At 35.8% G+C, this 15,257-nt stretch overlaps 1 protein-coding gene across 1 annotated transcript; it reads left to right on the top strand.

Annotated features, from left to right (window-relative positions):
- The first annotated feature begins 10,578 nt into the window (after window positions 1–10,578).
- Window positions 10,579–11,931, top strand: LOC107916592 (F-box/kelch-repeat protein At1g23390). The gene has a single exon (XM_016845880.1). It carries the CDS (start codon window positions 10,649–10,651, stop codon window positions 11,603–11,605), a length of 957 nt encoding a protein of 318 aa, XP_016701369.1. The 5' UTR covers window positions 10,579–10,648; the 3' UTR covers window positions 11,606–11,931.
- The last annotated feature ends 3,326 nt before the right edge of the window (window positions 11,932–15,257 follow it).

Genomic DNA, 15,257 nt, shown 5'->3' with positions numbered 1-15,257 from the left:
GTGAATGGTCAGATTTGTATCTGTGTAACATGGACACGTGAAACACGTCGTGAATCTTTCTAACTCTGGCAGCAAATCCAAACGGTAGGAAAAGGCCCTACTCCCTCGGTAACCTCATAAGGTCCTATGAACTGAGGACTCAACTTGCCTTTTCTACCAAATCTAAGAACTTTCCTCCACGGGGAAACTTTCAAAAATACCTTATCACTGACCTCAAACTTAATCTCCTTTCGTTTCAATTCCGCATAGGATTTTTGTCTATCCTAGGCGGCTTTCAAACAGTTTTGAATCACCTTAACTTTTTCCTCAGCCTCTTTGATCAAATCAACCTCGTGAATCTGACTCTCTCTCAACTCAGTCCAGAATAAGAGCGTTCGGCACTTTCGCCCATACAAAGCCTCATAAGGCGCCATTTTTAGACTCGACTGATAGCAGTTATTGTAGGCAAATTCAACCAATGGTAAGTAATTTTCCCAACTTCCTTGAAATTCAAGAACACAACACCTCAACATGTCTTCTAAGATTTGTATTACTCTTTCCGACTGCCCGTCAGTTTAAGGATGAAAAGTCGTACTGAAACTCAACTTGGTTCCTAGAGCCTCTTCCAACTTTTTCTAAAACCTCAAGGTGAACCTCAGGTCTCGACCGGATACAATCGATAACGCCACACCATGAAGCCTCACAATCTCAGAAACATACAAGTCGGCCAAATTTTCAAGGGAGTAGTCGGCACGCACTAGTATGAAGTGTGCTGACTTAGTGAGTTTATCGACAATAACCCATACTGCATCTTTCTTTTTCGGGGTTAGTGGCAAACCCATTACAAAATCCATGGTGATCCGATCCCACTTCCATTCGGGAACCATAATAGGCTGGAGTAACCCAGAAGGCACTTGGTGTTCAGCCTTTACTTGCTGACACACTAAACACTTAGAGACAAACTCCGAAATGTCTCTTTTCATTCCCAACCACCAATACATTTTCTTCAAGTCATTATACATTTTCACGCTACCCGAGTGGATGGACGAACAACCACTGTGTGCCTCTCACAAAATCTTCTGAATGAGCTCACTATCTTTGGGTACACAAACTCTATCTTTGAACATTATACAACCATCAGTACTAATACGAAAATATGACTCAATCTCTGATTCACACTGAGCTCTCTTGGCTTGCAGTTTCTCGTCATCTTTCTGAGCTTCACGGATTTCATGAAGAAAAGTCGGTCTGGCCCTCAACTCCTCTAGGACCGATCCATCACTAGATATAGTCAATTGAGCATTCAAGGCTCTCAAGGCAAACAATGACTTCCTACTCAAAGCGTCAGCCACTACTTTCGCCTTTCCCGGATGCGATAATCAACTCATAATCTTTTATTAGCTCTAACCATCATTGTTGCCTCAAATTTAACTCTTTCTAAGTCATCAGATACTTTAGACTCTTTGATTGGTAAATACTCGGCATCTCTCACCATACAAATGGTGTTGCCAAATCTTCAATACGAACACCACAGCTGCCAGCTCTAAATCATGGGTCGGATAATTTCTCTTGTGAGGTTTTAACTGCCTCTAGGCATAGGCTATGACCTTGCCTTCTTGCATGAGCACACTCCTAAACTGTTTAGGGAAGTGTCACTAAAAACTACAAATTTTTTACCTGACTCCGGTTGCACTAAAATTAGGGCTTCGGTCAACAAAGCCTTTAATTTCTCGAAACTCTGTTGGCATTCTACTGTCCATTCAAATTTGACATCTTTCTGTAAAACCCATGTTACCGGTGTAGCTAGCATAGAGAATCCATTTACAAATCGTCTATAGTATCCCGCTAGCCCCAGAAAACTACGAACCTCTGTTACATTCCTCGGTGGCTTCCATTCTACAATAGCTAAGACTTTATTTGGGTCAACTCTGATTTCGTCACGTGACACAATGTGCCCTAGAAATCTGACTTCGTTGAGCCAAAACTCGCTCTTACTAAACTTGACATAGAGTTGCTTATCCAAACACAGTTCTCAAATGTTTCGTGTGCTCACTCTCGTTACGCGAAAAAACCAAGATGTCATCAATAAAAATGACGACGAAGCTATCCAAATACGGTTGGAAGATGCGGTTCATCAAGTCCATAAATACCGTTGGGGCATTTTTCAATCCAAAAGGCATAACAAGAAACTTGTAATGACCATATCTTGTCTGAAAAGTAGTCTTCGGTACATCTTGTTCCTTGACTCTTAACTGGTAGTAACCCGACCTCAAATCTATTTTAGAAAATATAGTGGCTCATCTCAGTTGATCAAAGAGATCATCAATCCTTGGCAAGGGATACTTGTTCTTCACTTTTACTTTGTTAAGCCGCCTATAGTCGATACATAACCTCATCAACCCGTCTTTCTTTTTCACAAAAAGTACCAGAGCACCCCATGGTGAATAACTCAGTCTAGCAAAACCCTTATCTGTTAACTCTTGCAGCTGCACTTTCAACTCTTTCAACTCAGTGGGGGCCATTCTATACGGTGCAATCGAGATTGGCGTTGTGTCAGGAACTAACTCGATACCAAACTCAACTTCTCTTTCTGAAGGTAATCCGGGAAACTCTTCTAAAAAAACATCTATAAACTCACAAACCACTGGTATTGACTCAATCTTTGACTCGGACACTTGAGTATTCAACACAAAAGCTAGATAAGCTTCATACTTTTTTCTTAAATATTTTTCAGCGTTCAGAGACGATATTATCACAGGCAATTTATCCAAGTCACCTCGTCCAACCCAAAGAATATTCTCATCTTCACACTTTAACTCAATAATTTTCTTCCCACAGTCCACTACAACACTATGAGAAGTCAACCAATCCATCTCGAGGATTACGTCAAACTCATTAAACGGGAATAACATTAAATTTTCCGGGAAATAATGACCTCTAATTGTCAAAGGAAAACTCTTACATACTTGGTCAACTAGAACATATCTACCCAAGGGATTGGATACTCTTATTACAAATTAGTAGACTCCACTATCATGCTCGTTCAAGCAATCAGTTCTATACAATATAGGAGTGGGAAGACCCCGGATCAATCAAAGCAACAACATAAATATCATGAATAGAAAAAGTACCCGTAATCACGTCAGGAGACTCTACCCCTTACGGGCATGAATAGCATAAGTCCTCGCTGGCGCTCTGCCCTCGGACCTCGCCATCGCATCTCTAGTTGCGCCTCTACTGTTACCTCCACTACTGGGATTCTTTTGTGGTCTCCCCCTCAACGAAGCACTACTTGCCTTCATTTCTTGCTCCCTCTCTCTCTCTTCCATCTCAGGGCAATCACGAATAAAGTGGTCTAGTGATCCACACTTGAAACAGCCCCTCTCATTTACTCACCATTCGCCTAAGTGATGTCTCCCACATTGCGGACACTCTTGCCTATCTGCCCGAGTACTACCAACACTAGCGACCAAAGTAGTCTGGGCTTTAGACGTCATATTCTGATGATTCTTGTTCCTCCTCGAATATCCCACCGAAGTGTTCAATTGGGTAATAAATTCTTTTGACCTCTTAGAGGAGGACTGATGTGTTTTCCTCATCTTTCTTCTCTTTAAATCTCGGGACTCAATGTCCGCCTTCCTCCTCTCCTTCACCAGTTCTTCTGCTTTACATGCTCTCTCAACTAGCACCACAAATTCTCTTAACTCTAGGATTCCTACAAACACTTGAATATCTTTATTGAGGCCATCCTCAAACCTCTTACACATAGTAGCTTCAATGGATACGCATTCTCGCGCATATTTTCTAAGCTTCACAAACTCACGCTCATACTCCGTCACAGTCTTACTACCTTGCTTCAACTCTAGAATTCCTTCCTTTTCTGATCCAAGTATCTCTGGCTAATATACTTCTTTCAAAACTCTTCTTGGAAGAATTCCCAAGTAATCCTCTCTCTCAGTACAACAGACATGATAGTGTTCCACCACTGATAAGTCGAGTCTTGTAGGAGTGACACGGCACACATTATGCACTCATCAAGTGTGCATGATAGCTCATCGAATACCCTTATTGTATTTTCTAGCCAAAACTCCACTCTCTCCGGGTCATCATCCATACTAGCCCGAAATTCCTCGGCCCCTTGCTTCCGAATCTTATCTACCGGAGGCTTCTCTCTCCTGAACATGTCCGCACCTTACGGAGCCACGAGGGCATGTTGAGGAATCGGAGGAGGTGGGGGAGTTGGAGTGTTCGGGTTCGCACGAACGAACTCTGTATACCAAGCATCCATCATTCGGAGGTAGGCTTCCCTAGCCCCTCTGCCTTGGCCCATACTTACGGGCTTACTCTCTACTGGCGCGGTCCCTTCTGCAAGAGTCAGCGCATTACTTTCCACGTCATCCGCCGTGGTTCTATCAGGATCCATTACTATATAAAAACACAATTTATAGTTGTCAAGAATCGTTACACTATCAATATATATTTATGGCATGTATGGCTAGACTCGTACTTTAACTAGGCTAGTCCTAAAATCGACTAAACCATGCTCTGATACCACTAAATGTAACACCCTTCACCCGTATCCGACGCCGGGACAGGGTGCAAGGTGTCACCAGACTTAACTCAAGCATACGCATGTAAAACTAGGCCATAAAATTTTGATCAATTTAAAAATTTTCATTTCATACTCAATTTGTCCCTTAATAGGACTTATGAGACCCAAAACATACATTCGATATGATTTAAGTTTAAACTGAGAACTTAAGAAAAACTTGGAAAAGTTTATGCCTTAGGGTTCCACACGCCCGTGTGACTCGAGACATGCCCATGACCTTAACCCGTGTGCAACACTGACTTTAGGGTACGACCATGACGTACGCCCGTATGGCCTACCCGTGGACAATACTGACTTATAGACACGGCTAGGGCACACGCCCGTGTGGCCTACTCGTGGACAATATTGACTTAAAATTTTAAGTGCAGGGGACGCACGGCCATAACACACACCCATGGGGGTGAGCCGTGTGTCACACACGGCCTAGACACACGGTCGTGTGTCTTACCCGTGTGGACAAACTAGGCTATCTTCCAAGCCATTTTGCACAACCTACACAAGATCATTTCAGTATACTAATTCCATCCCAAAAGACATCAATTCATTTATAGAAAGAACATCATATACATTTACCAAAATAAATAATAGTCATTATCTAGGCTTAATACAAAATGAAAGGCTTCTATCTTAAGCCAATATACATAAATAGTTTCTCAATAATACAACTTCCTAGTCTAGCCCTATACATGCCATAATCAAAAATATAAATCCAACAATACCGAGTATTACGGCTGATAGTGTGATCGATATCTCTAACTTCAAGGGATCCTTGAGAAATTTGGCAGTACTGAAAGAAAAGAGAAAGGAAAGAAAGTAAGCATAAAGCTTAGTAAGTTACATATAAATAAATATACAACAACAGTTTCACCATTTATCATCATGCTCATAGCTTAACGGTAAGCATAACTTGACTTACTCATTACCGTCCACTCAAGTCACATTTTCTAATTGAGATCATTACACATGTATACCAAAATAGGTACCTGTAACACTAAAAACATTATCATACTTTCCTTATTAAATCTCTTTCTTAACTCTTAAAGTTGAACCTTTTGGAATACTACCGGATATTTTATAAGCCTCAAACATAGGTTAAGTTGTTGATGCCATGTCCCAAACATGATCTTACACTAGCTCTCGTGTATAAGTGCTGATGCATGTCCCAGGCATGTTTTACACTAGCACGAAGCTTAGCCGATGCATGTCCCAGACACGTCTTACACTGGCTACCATTATTGAGGCAAATGCATGTCCCAAACACGTCTTACATTGGCACTCATCTCTACGCCGATGCCATGTCCCAATCATGGTCTTACACTGGCTATCGTAATGTGGCTGATGCATGTCCTAGACACGTCTTACACTAGCCCTCGTCTCAATGCCGATGCCATGTCCTAGACATGGTCTTACACTGGCTCTCACATCACCAAATGTTATGGTATGAACATCCAGTTTGTTTCTTGGGGTTCTCACTGGATCTTTCTACTTTCTCAATCATAAATATGCATACTCAGTTCAAAATCTAGAAATTTATGCCAGATCAAAATCAATAACAATCGAAAAGATATAGTTGTATTATTTACATACAACTTACCTCAGTTTACAAAAAGTACTTGACAAGACGGCTTAATCGGATTGCTTGGCTTTGCCCCGGTTTAGGCTCGGTTTTGGTAAATCTTGATCTATAATAGCAAAAATGTACTCATTTAGTCATTAATTACAATTAGGCATTCGTAATTTCAAATCTTTGGTAAAATGACCATTTTACCCCTAGGCCTTTGCAAAATGACCATTTTACCCCTATATTCGAAAATCAATTTTTATCAAATTTCTTCATATATAAAACCTAAATAAACTCTTTTTACTATTATAGCAACCCCAAATTCTCACTATTCCATACACTTATTACCTATTTTGCAACTTATGCAAAATGGTTCCTTTAGGTGTTTTCAAGCTAACACCTTTTTCAAAAGTTGCTTATAACACAACTAAGACTCATATTCCTCCATAAAAAATCAGCATCTATCACAATTACATCCATGGAAAAACCCTAAACTCTTGACCATTTTGCAAGATATCACCCTCATTTGAAAGCTCATGCTTTAAGGGTATCAAAAATGTGAAAATCTTGAAGAAAACTCATTAAAATCGCTTACTTGTGAGAGGAATAAGTTGCTGCAAAATTTAAGCTTTCAAACCCCCTTTCATGGCTAAAAATTTTGATGGAAAGAGATGAGAAGAAAAGAAATTGACAACCTTTTTCTATTTTGTTTCTTTTTGGTCAAAATAGTTACCAAATTTCTGCCTACTTTTAAAATTTGTCTCCTTTATGTCTCATGGCCGGCTATGCCATCAATTAAGGGCCTATTTGCCCATTAAAGACCCCCAATTTTTGTTTTTTAATAAAATAACACCTTTAGCTGTCAAATTATGACTTTTGCACTTTATGCGATTTAGTCTTTTTTCGTAATTGGGCTCACAATCGTTAAGATTAGCTCGTCAAAATTTTCAAACACAAATATAATCATGTTATAATCTCATAATTATAATAAAATAATTTTCCCAAATTCAAATTTGTGGTCCAGAGACCACTGTTCCTATTAGGCCCTAAATCGGGCTGTTACAAGTACGGCCGTGTGTCCCCTGCACTTAAATTTTTTTAGTTAGAATGCATGGTAGTAAAAACACGGGAAGAGACACGGCTGTGTGTCTCAACCGTGTGGAGGGCACGACCTAGCACACGGGCGTGTGTCTTGGCCGTGTGCCCCTAAATACATGCTGACGTCATAAATAGAATGTCCGGGTTTTTGGACACGGGTGAGCACACGGGCGTGTCTAGGCCGTGTGAAAGACACGGGCGTGTGCTTGGCCATGTGAAAACCCCTGTAGGTTCGAAATAGAAAATAAATTCAATTAATTCCACACGGGTTAGAGACACTGGCGTGTCCCAAAACACATGGGCGTGTGCATTGTCTCCACACGAGCGTGTGAGGCTTAACCTAGAAAATTTTCCAAAAATTTTCTTAAGTTCTCGGTTTAGTCCCGGACCATTCTCAATGTATGTTTTGGGTCTCGTAAGCCCACAATAGGGACACTAAGACGTTGTCTGATTGGTTTTAATTTGGAATGAAATTTTAGAACCTGTATTTTTCGAAAATGTCCAAGTATGTGTCTAGTAACGCCTCGTACTTGGTCTCGGTCTCGGGTACAGGTAAGGGGTGTTATAATTTTGTTATTTTATTTTCCATAGAATAAAACCATTTAAATTTTTGACTGGTTAGAGTTGATTTACTTTTCTATTATGATAGTGATATTTTAAATATTATGAATAATTAAATGATGATAAATCGAAAAGCATATCCATGCATATATGATTAAGCATGCCATATAGTTTCGGAAAGAATGTCGCTTGTACTTGTTTACATGTTTAATCATTCATGATAAAAATCAAAATTAAAACCTTGCATTGTTTTCAAAATATTGTATGGGGAAAGACCCTTAAATAAGACATACAACCTCCATTAATGGTCTTAGTGTGAGAGAATGATAATACTTCAAGCAGGTTTTACCCTAAACACACCCTACGGTAAGTATTATCATGCTGGTTCTCTAAAGAGATTTACTCTAACAAGAAAACTAGTCATAAATGTTACTCATTTAGATTATTCCACGATGACTCATAAAAGAGAACATATTTATGATGGGTGTTGAGTTGATGGTTATACACTCAAGATTATTCTAGTTAAGTAATTTCCCACGAAGTTCTACTTAAGTTAGAATAATGGTCAAATGTGAAACGATTATTAATATTTGCGGTGTCTAAGGGTTAGAACTCACATAATAGTTAATTAAAATTGCCCCACAGAGATTTAATTTAATGGGTGTAGGAATTGTCGTTGCAACAACTTACAATTTTCAAGGTTTAATGTAAGCACATGAGATATGATTAATGCATATGTGTGTCGCAATTTTTTTTAGAATTAGGAGTAAATTGACACAATGTATAAATGTTGAGGGTTAAAGTTTCTATCATGCAAATTCTAAAAGCTACCACCATTAGTCAATTGGTGACCAAAAGTGACGAACACTAATAGTTGGGTGACCATTTTGTAATTGTTCATAGTTGAGTGACTACTAGTGTAGTTTACCCTAAAAAAAGTTAATGTGACAAAATTTAGAAACGAAAAAGGGAATTGAGACTAGTGATGATAATGAGGCGGGGCAGGGCGCATTTTTGCCCACCTCAACCTTGAACCGAAGTTCTACTCCCGTCCTTCAACTCCTACTTGACCTTGAGGTTACCCGACACAATCCGAATTTTATTTCATGTTATTGCTTCAAATTAACCAATTCTTTGGTTGTATTGATTATAAAATAGTTGACTTAAATAATATGCTGAGTTCCTTTTTTATGAAACAATGTATTGACAACGTAATGAATTGCAAACAAATTTTGATTTGCTTACTTGATAATATAAATTATGTATATTAGCTACTTTGCTAAATCATATTGTATTGAGGCTTATTGGAGCTATTAGTTGTGAGTTTATATAGTGTAGAAACGAAGCAAATACAAAATTTGGATGAGGACACATATCAATATTGCAATTTCAAGTTTCAACTATCATTACTTTAGTGTACTCGCTAACAACCATCACCAGGAATCATTTAGTGGCGGGATGGGTTGAGTTTTGTTAGAGAAAACTTGGCATTGAATGTTAACACGAAAATGACTCTTTTCATTCTATCATTTTCAATAAGATAAAAAATTGAGAGCAAAACAGCAATGGGTAATGCTAGCTTTAGGATTTTGCGGTCCATATACTCAAGGGCAGCGCCCCGTCACCACAAATCATGCTTCTTAATCTTCTTTTTTATTTAGTACATGTTTTTAAACTTTTTAAGTAGAGTAAATAATTGATAAGTGTTTTATATAAGTATAATAAAATATTAAAAATATATATATAATAATTTAAAATATATATATATCAAATACTCATCATTTTTGTTTTTGTTTACTTTTTTTTCTAAATACAATCATTTATAGTTTTGTTATTAATTGGTAAGCATTTATATTAAGAAAAGTTTTTTCTATTATAAAAATTAACCACCTCCGATTTTATTAAGACTGAAAATTTTATGCTGCATGTGTATTGGAACCCAAAAATTTAGAATATAGATGTGTGTTCAAAAGTAACATACAATAAATAATGAAACGTATGGTTTGAATCTAATTAATTATAATAATATATGAAATATGTATGATTTTAAAATAAAAATTAGATTAAATTGAGATTAAAACAAAATTTAAACACATAAACATATTATATTAACAATACTAAATGCACTACAATTATTTTTCATAGTGTGATCATCAATTATGAGTTAGAGTTGAGTTGACTTGTGACATATTACTAAATTTTATATTACTAATATTACCAATATCAATACCAATACCAAATTTTAGCACACCCAACGAAAATATTTTATATTAATATAAATATAATGACAAATGATTATTAATGGAGTGACAAAGAATTTTTTATATGAATTTGTTAGTCTTGTGTTCAATTCTCAATTGAATTTTCAATTGTTTTATTTGAAGGTTATATTAAAGTATGAAAAGATGAAAACACCTTATAATAATATTCATTACCCTTCAAAGTAAGGGTATTTTAATAATTTCATAGTTAAGTTAATATCACCGTCAATCAATATTTTACACTATTATTTATTTAAAAAGATATTTTTATAATATTTCTTACATAATTAATATTTTATTAACTCGTAACATCTATTATAATTTTTTTAATGAAATTATAAGATAAACTGGATGATGATTTCAATAAATTTATTTTTTAAAAATTTTGATCATGTGGTTACCTTATTAATTGACATTGACATGCAAAGATAAACCATTTTAACTTTTTAAATTATTATATTTTCATTTAATTTATGCAAAATGTTATTATCATGTTTAGAAATGGAAAGGGTGTACCACTCTATTGTTTCTACCCGTATTAATTATGTTACAGCCCAAAACTGCAATAATTTGAAGATGGCTGAAGAGCAGAAGAAGGAAGAGGAAGTCGCCATCCATGGAGATGTCTTAGAAACAATTTTGTCTTACGTGCCTCTCATCAATCTTCTCCCAGCCTGCTTCGTCTCCAAGACCTGGAACGCCGCCGTTTCCTCCTCCCTTAGTCGCTTCAACAAGCCCAAACCATGGCTCCTGGTCCACACTCAGAGCATCCGCCGCCCACACGCCACCGCTTTCTTCGCTTACGATCCCCGCTCCGACATCTGGCTCCGAATCAACCAAAAGCAGCCCCCTCAACACGTTTCACCCCTACGTTCTTCCAATTCCACCCTCCTCCACGTCCTTCACCCTTCCAACTTCTCCTTCTCCATTGACCCTTTCCATCTGACGTGGCACCACGTGAACCCACCCGCAGTCTGGCGACTCGATCCCATCGTCGCTATGGTTGGTCCCCGTATCGTCGTCGCCGGCGGAGCTTGCGACTTCGAGGACGACCCTTTGGCGGTCGAAATCTACGACATCAGCACTCGTACGTGGGAAAGGACCGAGTCCATGCCTGCCACGCTTAAAGACTCAGCTTCCTCAACGTGGCTTTCCATTGCTGCTAATACTAGAACAGTTTTCATGATGGAGCAGTCAACCGGAGTCACCCACAGTTTTAATCCCGATTCGAAGACCTGGTACGGACCCTTCGATCTCCGTCCGGATCGGAGCATTTACTTTTCGGTGATAACTTGTGTTGGGGGCAACTTGATCATGCTGGGTCTGCTTGGAGATGCCGAGGATGTAAACTATGTAAAAGTGTGGGAACTAAACGGGGAGTCATTGGAGTTTGGAAAAGAAATCGGGGTGATGCCGACGGAGTTGGTGGAGAAGCTGAAAGGAGAGGGAACAAGCTTGAATTCGGTAAGAGTAAGTTGTATGGGTGGTTTTTTCTATATATATATAATCCTGGGGAGCCTGGGGAATTGGTAGCGTTGGAAGTTGGGGAAGAAGGGTGGTGTCGGTGGGGAAGTTTGAAGAATGCGGCGGTGGGTGATCGGAGCAGAGTGGCAGAAAGGGTGGTGCTTACGTGCTCAGACGTGGGGTTGGGTGAAATAGCTAAATTGGTGGGGTCGGGTAATGAAATATTCACTCTCCTTAAAAGTTAAGTAGTGGGATTTGCTTAATATTTTATCCTTGTTCACGGCGTTATTTGATGCGTGTCAGTGTGTGCTTAATTTGATGTGTATTTTTTACCCGTATTTGGACAGTACATAATCCATATTAAACCTGGATGAAAACGCCCTATTCTATTTTGACTCTTGTCCCCTTTCTTTCCTTTTACTTTTTGTCATGGTCTGAAATTTTGATATAAGTTGTAATATTATTTGAATTCTAAATCTTATACCAAAATGTTTATTATAAAAGTAATTTATATCTTATAGTATATAAAAATCAACTTATATAATTAAAATTGTTATAGTAACTTATTTAAAGAAAATAACTTCTAAAATTATATTATTTAAAAAAAAATACTAGAAAAATTATTGTACAAATATTATAAATTTTACATTATTTTTTTGACTTTTATGTATTATAAAAATAATATAACATAGCATTTTTTTTTCAAATTAAGTTTATTTAAGTTTTTATAATTAAATCTACAAATAATTTGGACTGCAAATCCAAATAGTATAAGGTTTACGCTAATTATATAAATGCAACAGGTTTTCTTGCACTATATTTCAGATATGATACCATTTGAGAGAATGATGCTAGATATAAACACAATAGACAACTTGCAGACTCTTTAATTTGAGTCAATCAAGGCTTTGAAATATGATTGAGAAGACAATTGTTATTCTAAAAAAATCTATTTTTTTGCATTAACATCACCTTAGTATAGCATAAAAAATAATTTTAGATCGTACTAGCATGTTGTATATTTTATAACTTCAACCATAGGTGAAATTGATATGATCCGTACTTTGAAAAGTACATGGAAAAAGGAAATCTTGATAATATTAATGATGCATATTCAAATTTAAATAATAATGAACTCGGTTAAGGACCAACAGATGATGATAATAAGCATGTGTTAAATATTAAAGAGAAATAACCCAACAAATATGCACTAGAGCAATTAGATAAAATTAGATATGATGTTTATTTTTCTTATTAATTTTATTAGTAATCATATTATTAATTTCTTTTTTAGACTAATATAATACATATGATGATTTAGTTTAAATTTTTGTTACTTGTTTAGAAATTATTTTTATCATACAAATATTTTTTAAACATAATTATATAACTGTGTAACTACAATTTTTATTACCAAACATTACATAGGGAAAAACGATGTAATCACACTTTGTTAGCCAAACACGTCTAGAGAATTACAGTTCTTTGTAATTGCAAAAAAAATATAATTACTACACTAATAATTATATTTTGTCAGCCAAACACGTTAAGAGAATTACACTTTTTTATAGTTACAAAATTAATAATTACATTTTCATTCAATTATCCTCTAAACTCTTTAAAACTTTGAAACATTAATAGCAGAAAAAAAAATATAAAATAATCTTTCTTCATTCAATTAAATTAAACTTAGGTAAAAGTATAATTCCCAAATCCCAAGTATGCTACAAAACGTTTCTTTTTCATCAAAATTTTCACGATCATCGTTGCAAAACTTATATAGGAACAAGATTAATTTTAGACTTCTCTCTGTTCGCATAATTTTACTCTTCAACTTATTTTTCCCGGTCTTTTAATATTACATTTTTCGGGGTTTTTATCTTTTATGTAAGATGTTAACTTCTTGAATAATCAACCAACTGAGAGAAATTTTTTATTGACTTGTCTTTTTGTGGAAAATGATTCAGTTTTCATGTACAAGAATTTAGGAAAGATGAACACTTTTTCCATAATGTAATTGTGAGGAAATGTCATGAAAATAAACTACTGGTCAAAATATAATAGGTGAGGCACAAAAAGTGCACAAAGAAGACATATGCAAAAGTATAGTTGGTAGATTGTAACTTAATTTGATTCATTACTGCCGAGGATAGGATTTAGGGCCCCCACGGTTTTTTGCACATCACCTAGCTTAAGGAGAGGTGAAAAGCCGTTATGGAAGGTCGTCCGATGGGTAGATGATAGAGATGGATATAATGTAGCACCCTTTATCTAGAATGAATATATACATTTCGAACAACAAACGTCACATTTAGATACTAAAATTAATTAGTTCGAGAATAAATTTTAAAATTTTATTTTTTTTACTTCATCTGATCTTATTCAACTGATTTTTAGGATTTTCTTTAAAGTTTATTTACAAATTGGAACCATTCGGGTCCAAAACAATGTAAACAAAATTAACTTCGTGACACTAGAAAATAGGTGTCACGACCCTAACTGATGTCTTGACACTGTGTCTCTAATGTCGCGACACCAAAGACATATTACTCTAATTACATGCCCAATGTCACGACACAAAATTCTGATGTCACGATATTGAGAACAAATTACCCAAACAAGCCTGTAGCATCTAAAACCAAGTCTAATTTATCATCAATTATACCATACAACTTCTAAACATTATTAAGCACATACCTTATTTATGTACTTTGCATTAAACTATATACATGCTATAATCTTTAACCAAAATATCAAATTTATACTCTTTTTCAAGCCTTAGAGATGTGATGTGATGAGATATGTTGAAGTCATTACTTCAAACAAGAGCTTCAATTTGATCTTTCACCTACGCGTTAAAGTATAACGCGTTAAGTTGTAGTATAACTTAGTAAGTAGCCATGAATTTAAATATAACCTTAATTTATATTAGCATCATCAATATTATTTTTCATAAATTCATGAGAATAACATATCAAACAAGAATTTAAACAAGTTTACTAGAATTTCAGTTCACTAGTTTACTATTTCACTATTTAACAATTATTATTAACGAAAATCACTTACCATGATTGTTTAGCTCATGCTAGACTTGATTGAACTAGATGGATACAAGGAACAAATCACGATACACAAGCACTATCGAAGTGTTGAAATCACTAGCACCGAAGTGCTTTACCATGAATATCACAACTATCACGGAAGCACACAGGTTCTTATGGTATACCAACTATATCCATAAAGTTCAATGCTAGTCTACATGGGCACTTAAATATTATTGAATTTACAATAATTACTCATAACTACTTTATTCAGAAATTTTCTCAATTTCATTACACTTTCACATTTCTTTCATTCTAGTTTACTATTTAATATTACACGAACATATAATTTCGAACATTAAAAGTTTTAAGATCATTTTCTTGACATTCCCATTTCAATACTAATCACGTTCTTTATTCCTACTAGTATTTATTTCACGATTTTCACAATTTAACTACACGTTTGCACTTACTCAATTTAGTCCACATTTTCACGATTTAAAGAATAATTTCAATTTCAATTACAATGTTCATTAGATTTCAATCACTATATTTTTTTTTAATCCATGACATACTATATTTCATATTCACCAATATTAATTTCATTATTTACATGATTTAACTCACTTTTGCTTCATTTAAAATTTAATCCCATTTTTCACAACACTAGAACATACATA

The sequence above is a fragment of the Gossypium hirsutum genome, chromosome A01 (genome assembly GCF_007990345.1).
Source record: "Gossypium hirsutum isolate 1008001.06 chromosome A01, Gossypium_hirsutum_v2.1, whole genome shotgun sequence".
In the NCBI taxonomy this organism is placed as follows: Eukaryota; Viridiplantae; Streptophyta; class Magnoliopsida; order Malvales; family Malvaceae; genus Gossypium; species Gossypium hirsutum.
The sequence above is the reverse complement of the archived record's forward strand: the minus strand, read 5'-3'. Positions and strand labels throughout refer to the sequence as shown.

Bases quoted from the DNA above. Each gene is read 5' to 3' on its own strand.
- LOC107916592 (XM_016845880.1), top strand. From the start codon at position 10,649: ATGGCTGAAGAGCAGAAGAAGGAAGAGGAAGTCGCCATCCATGGAGAT.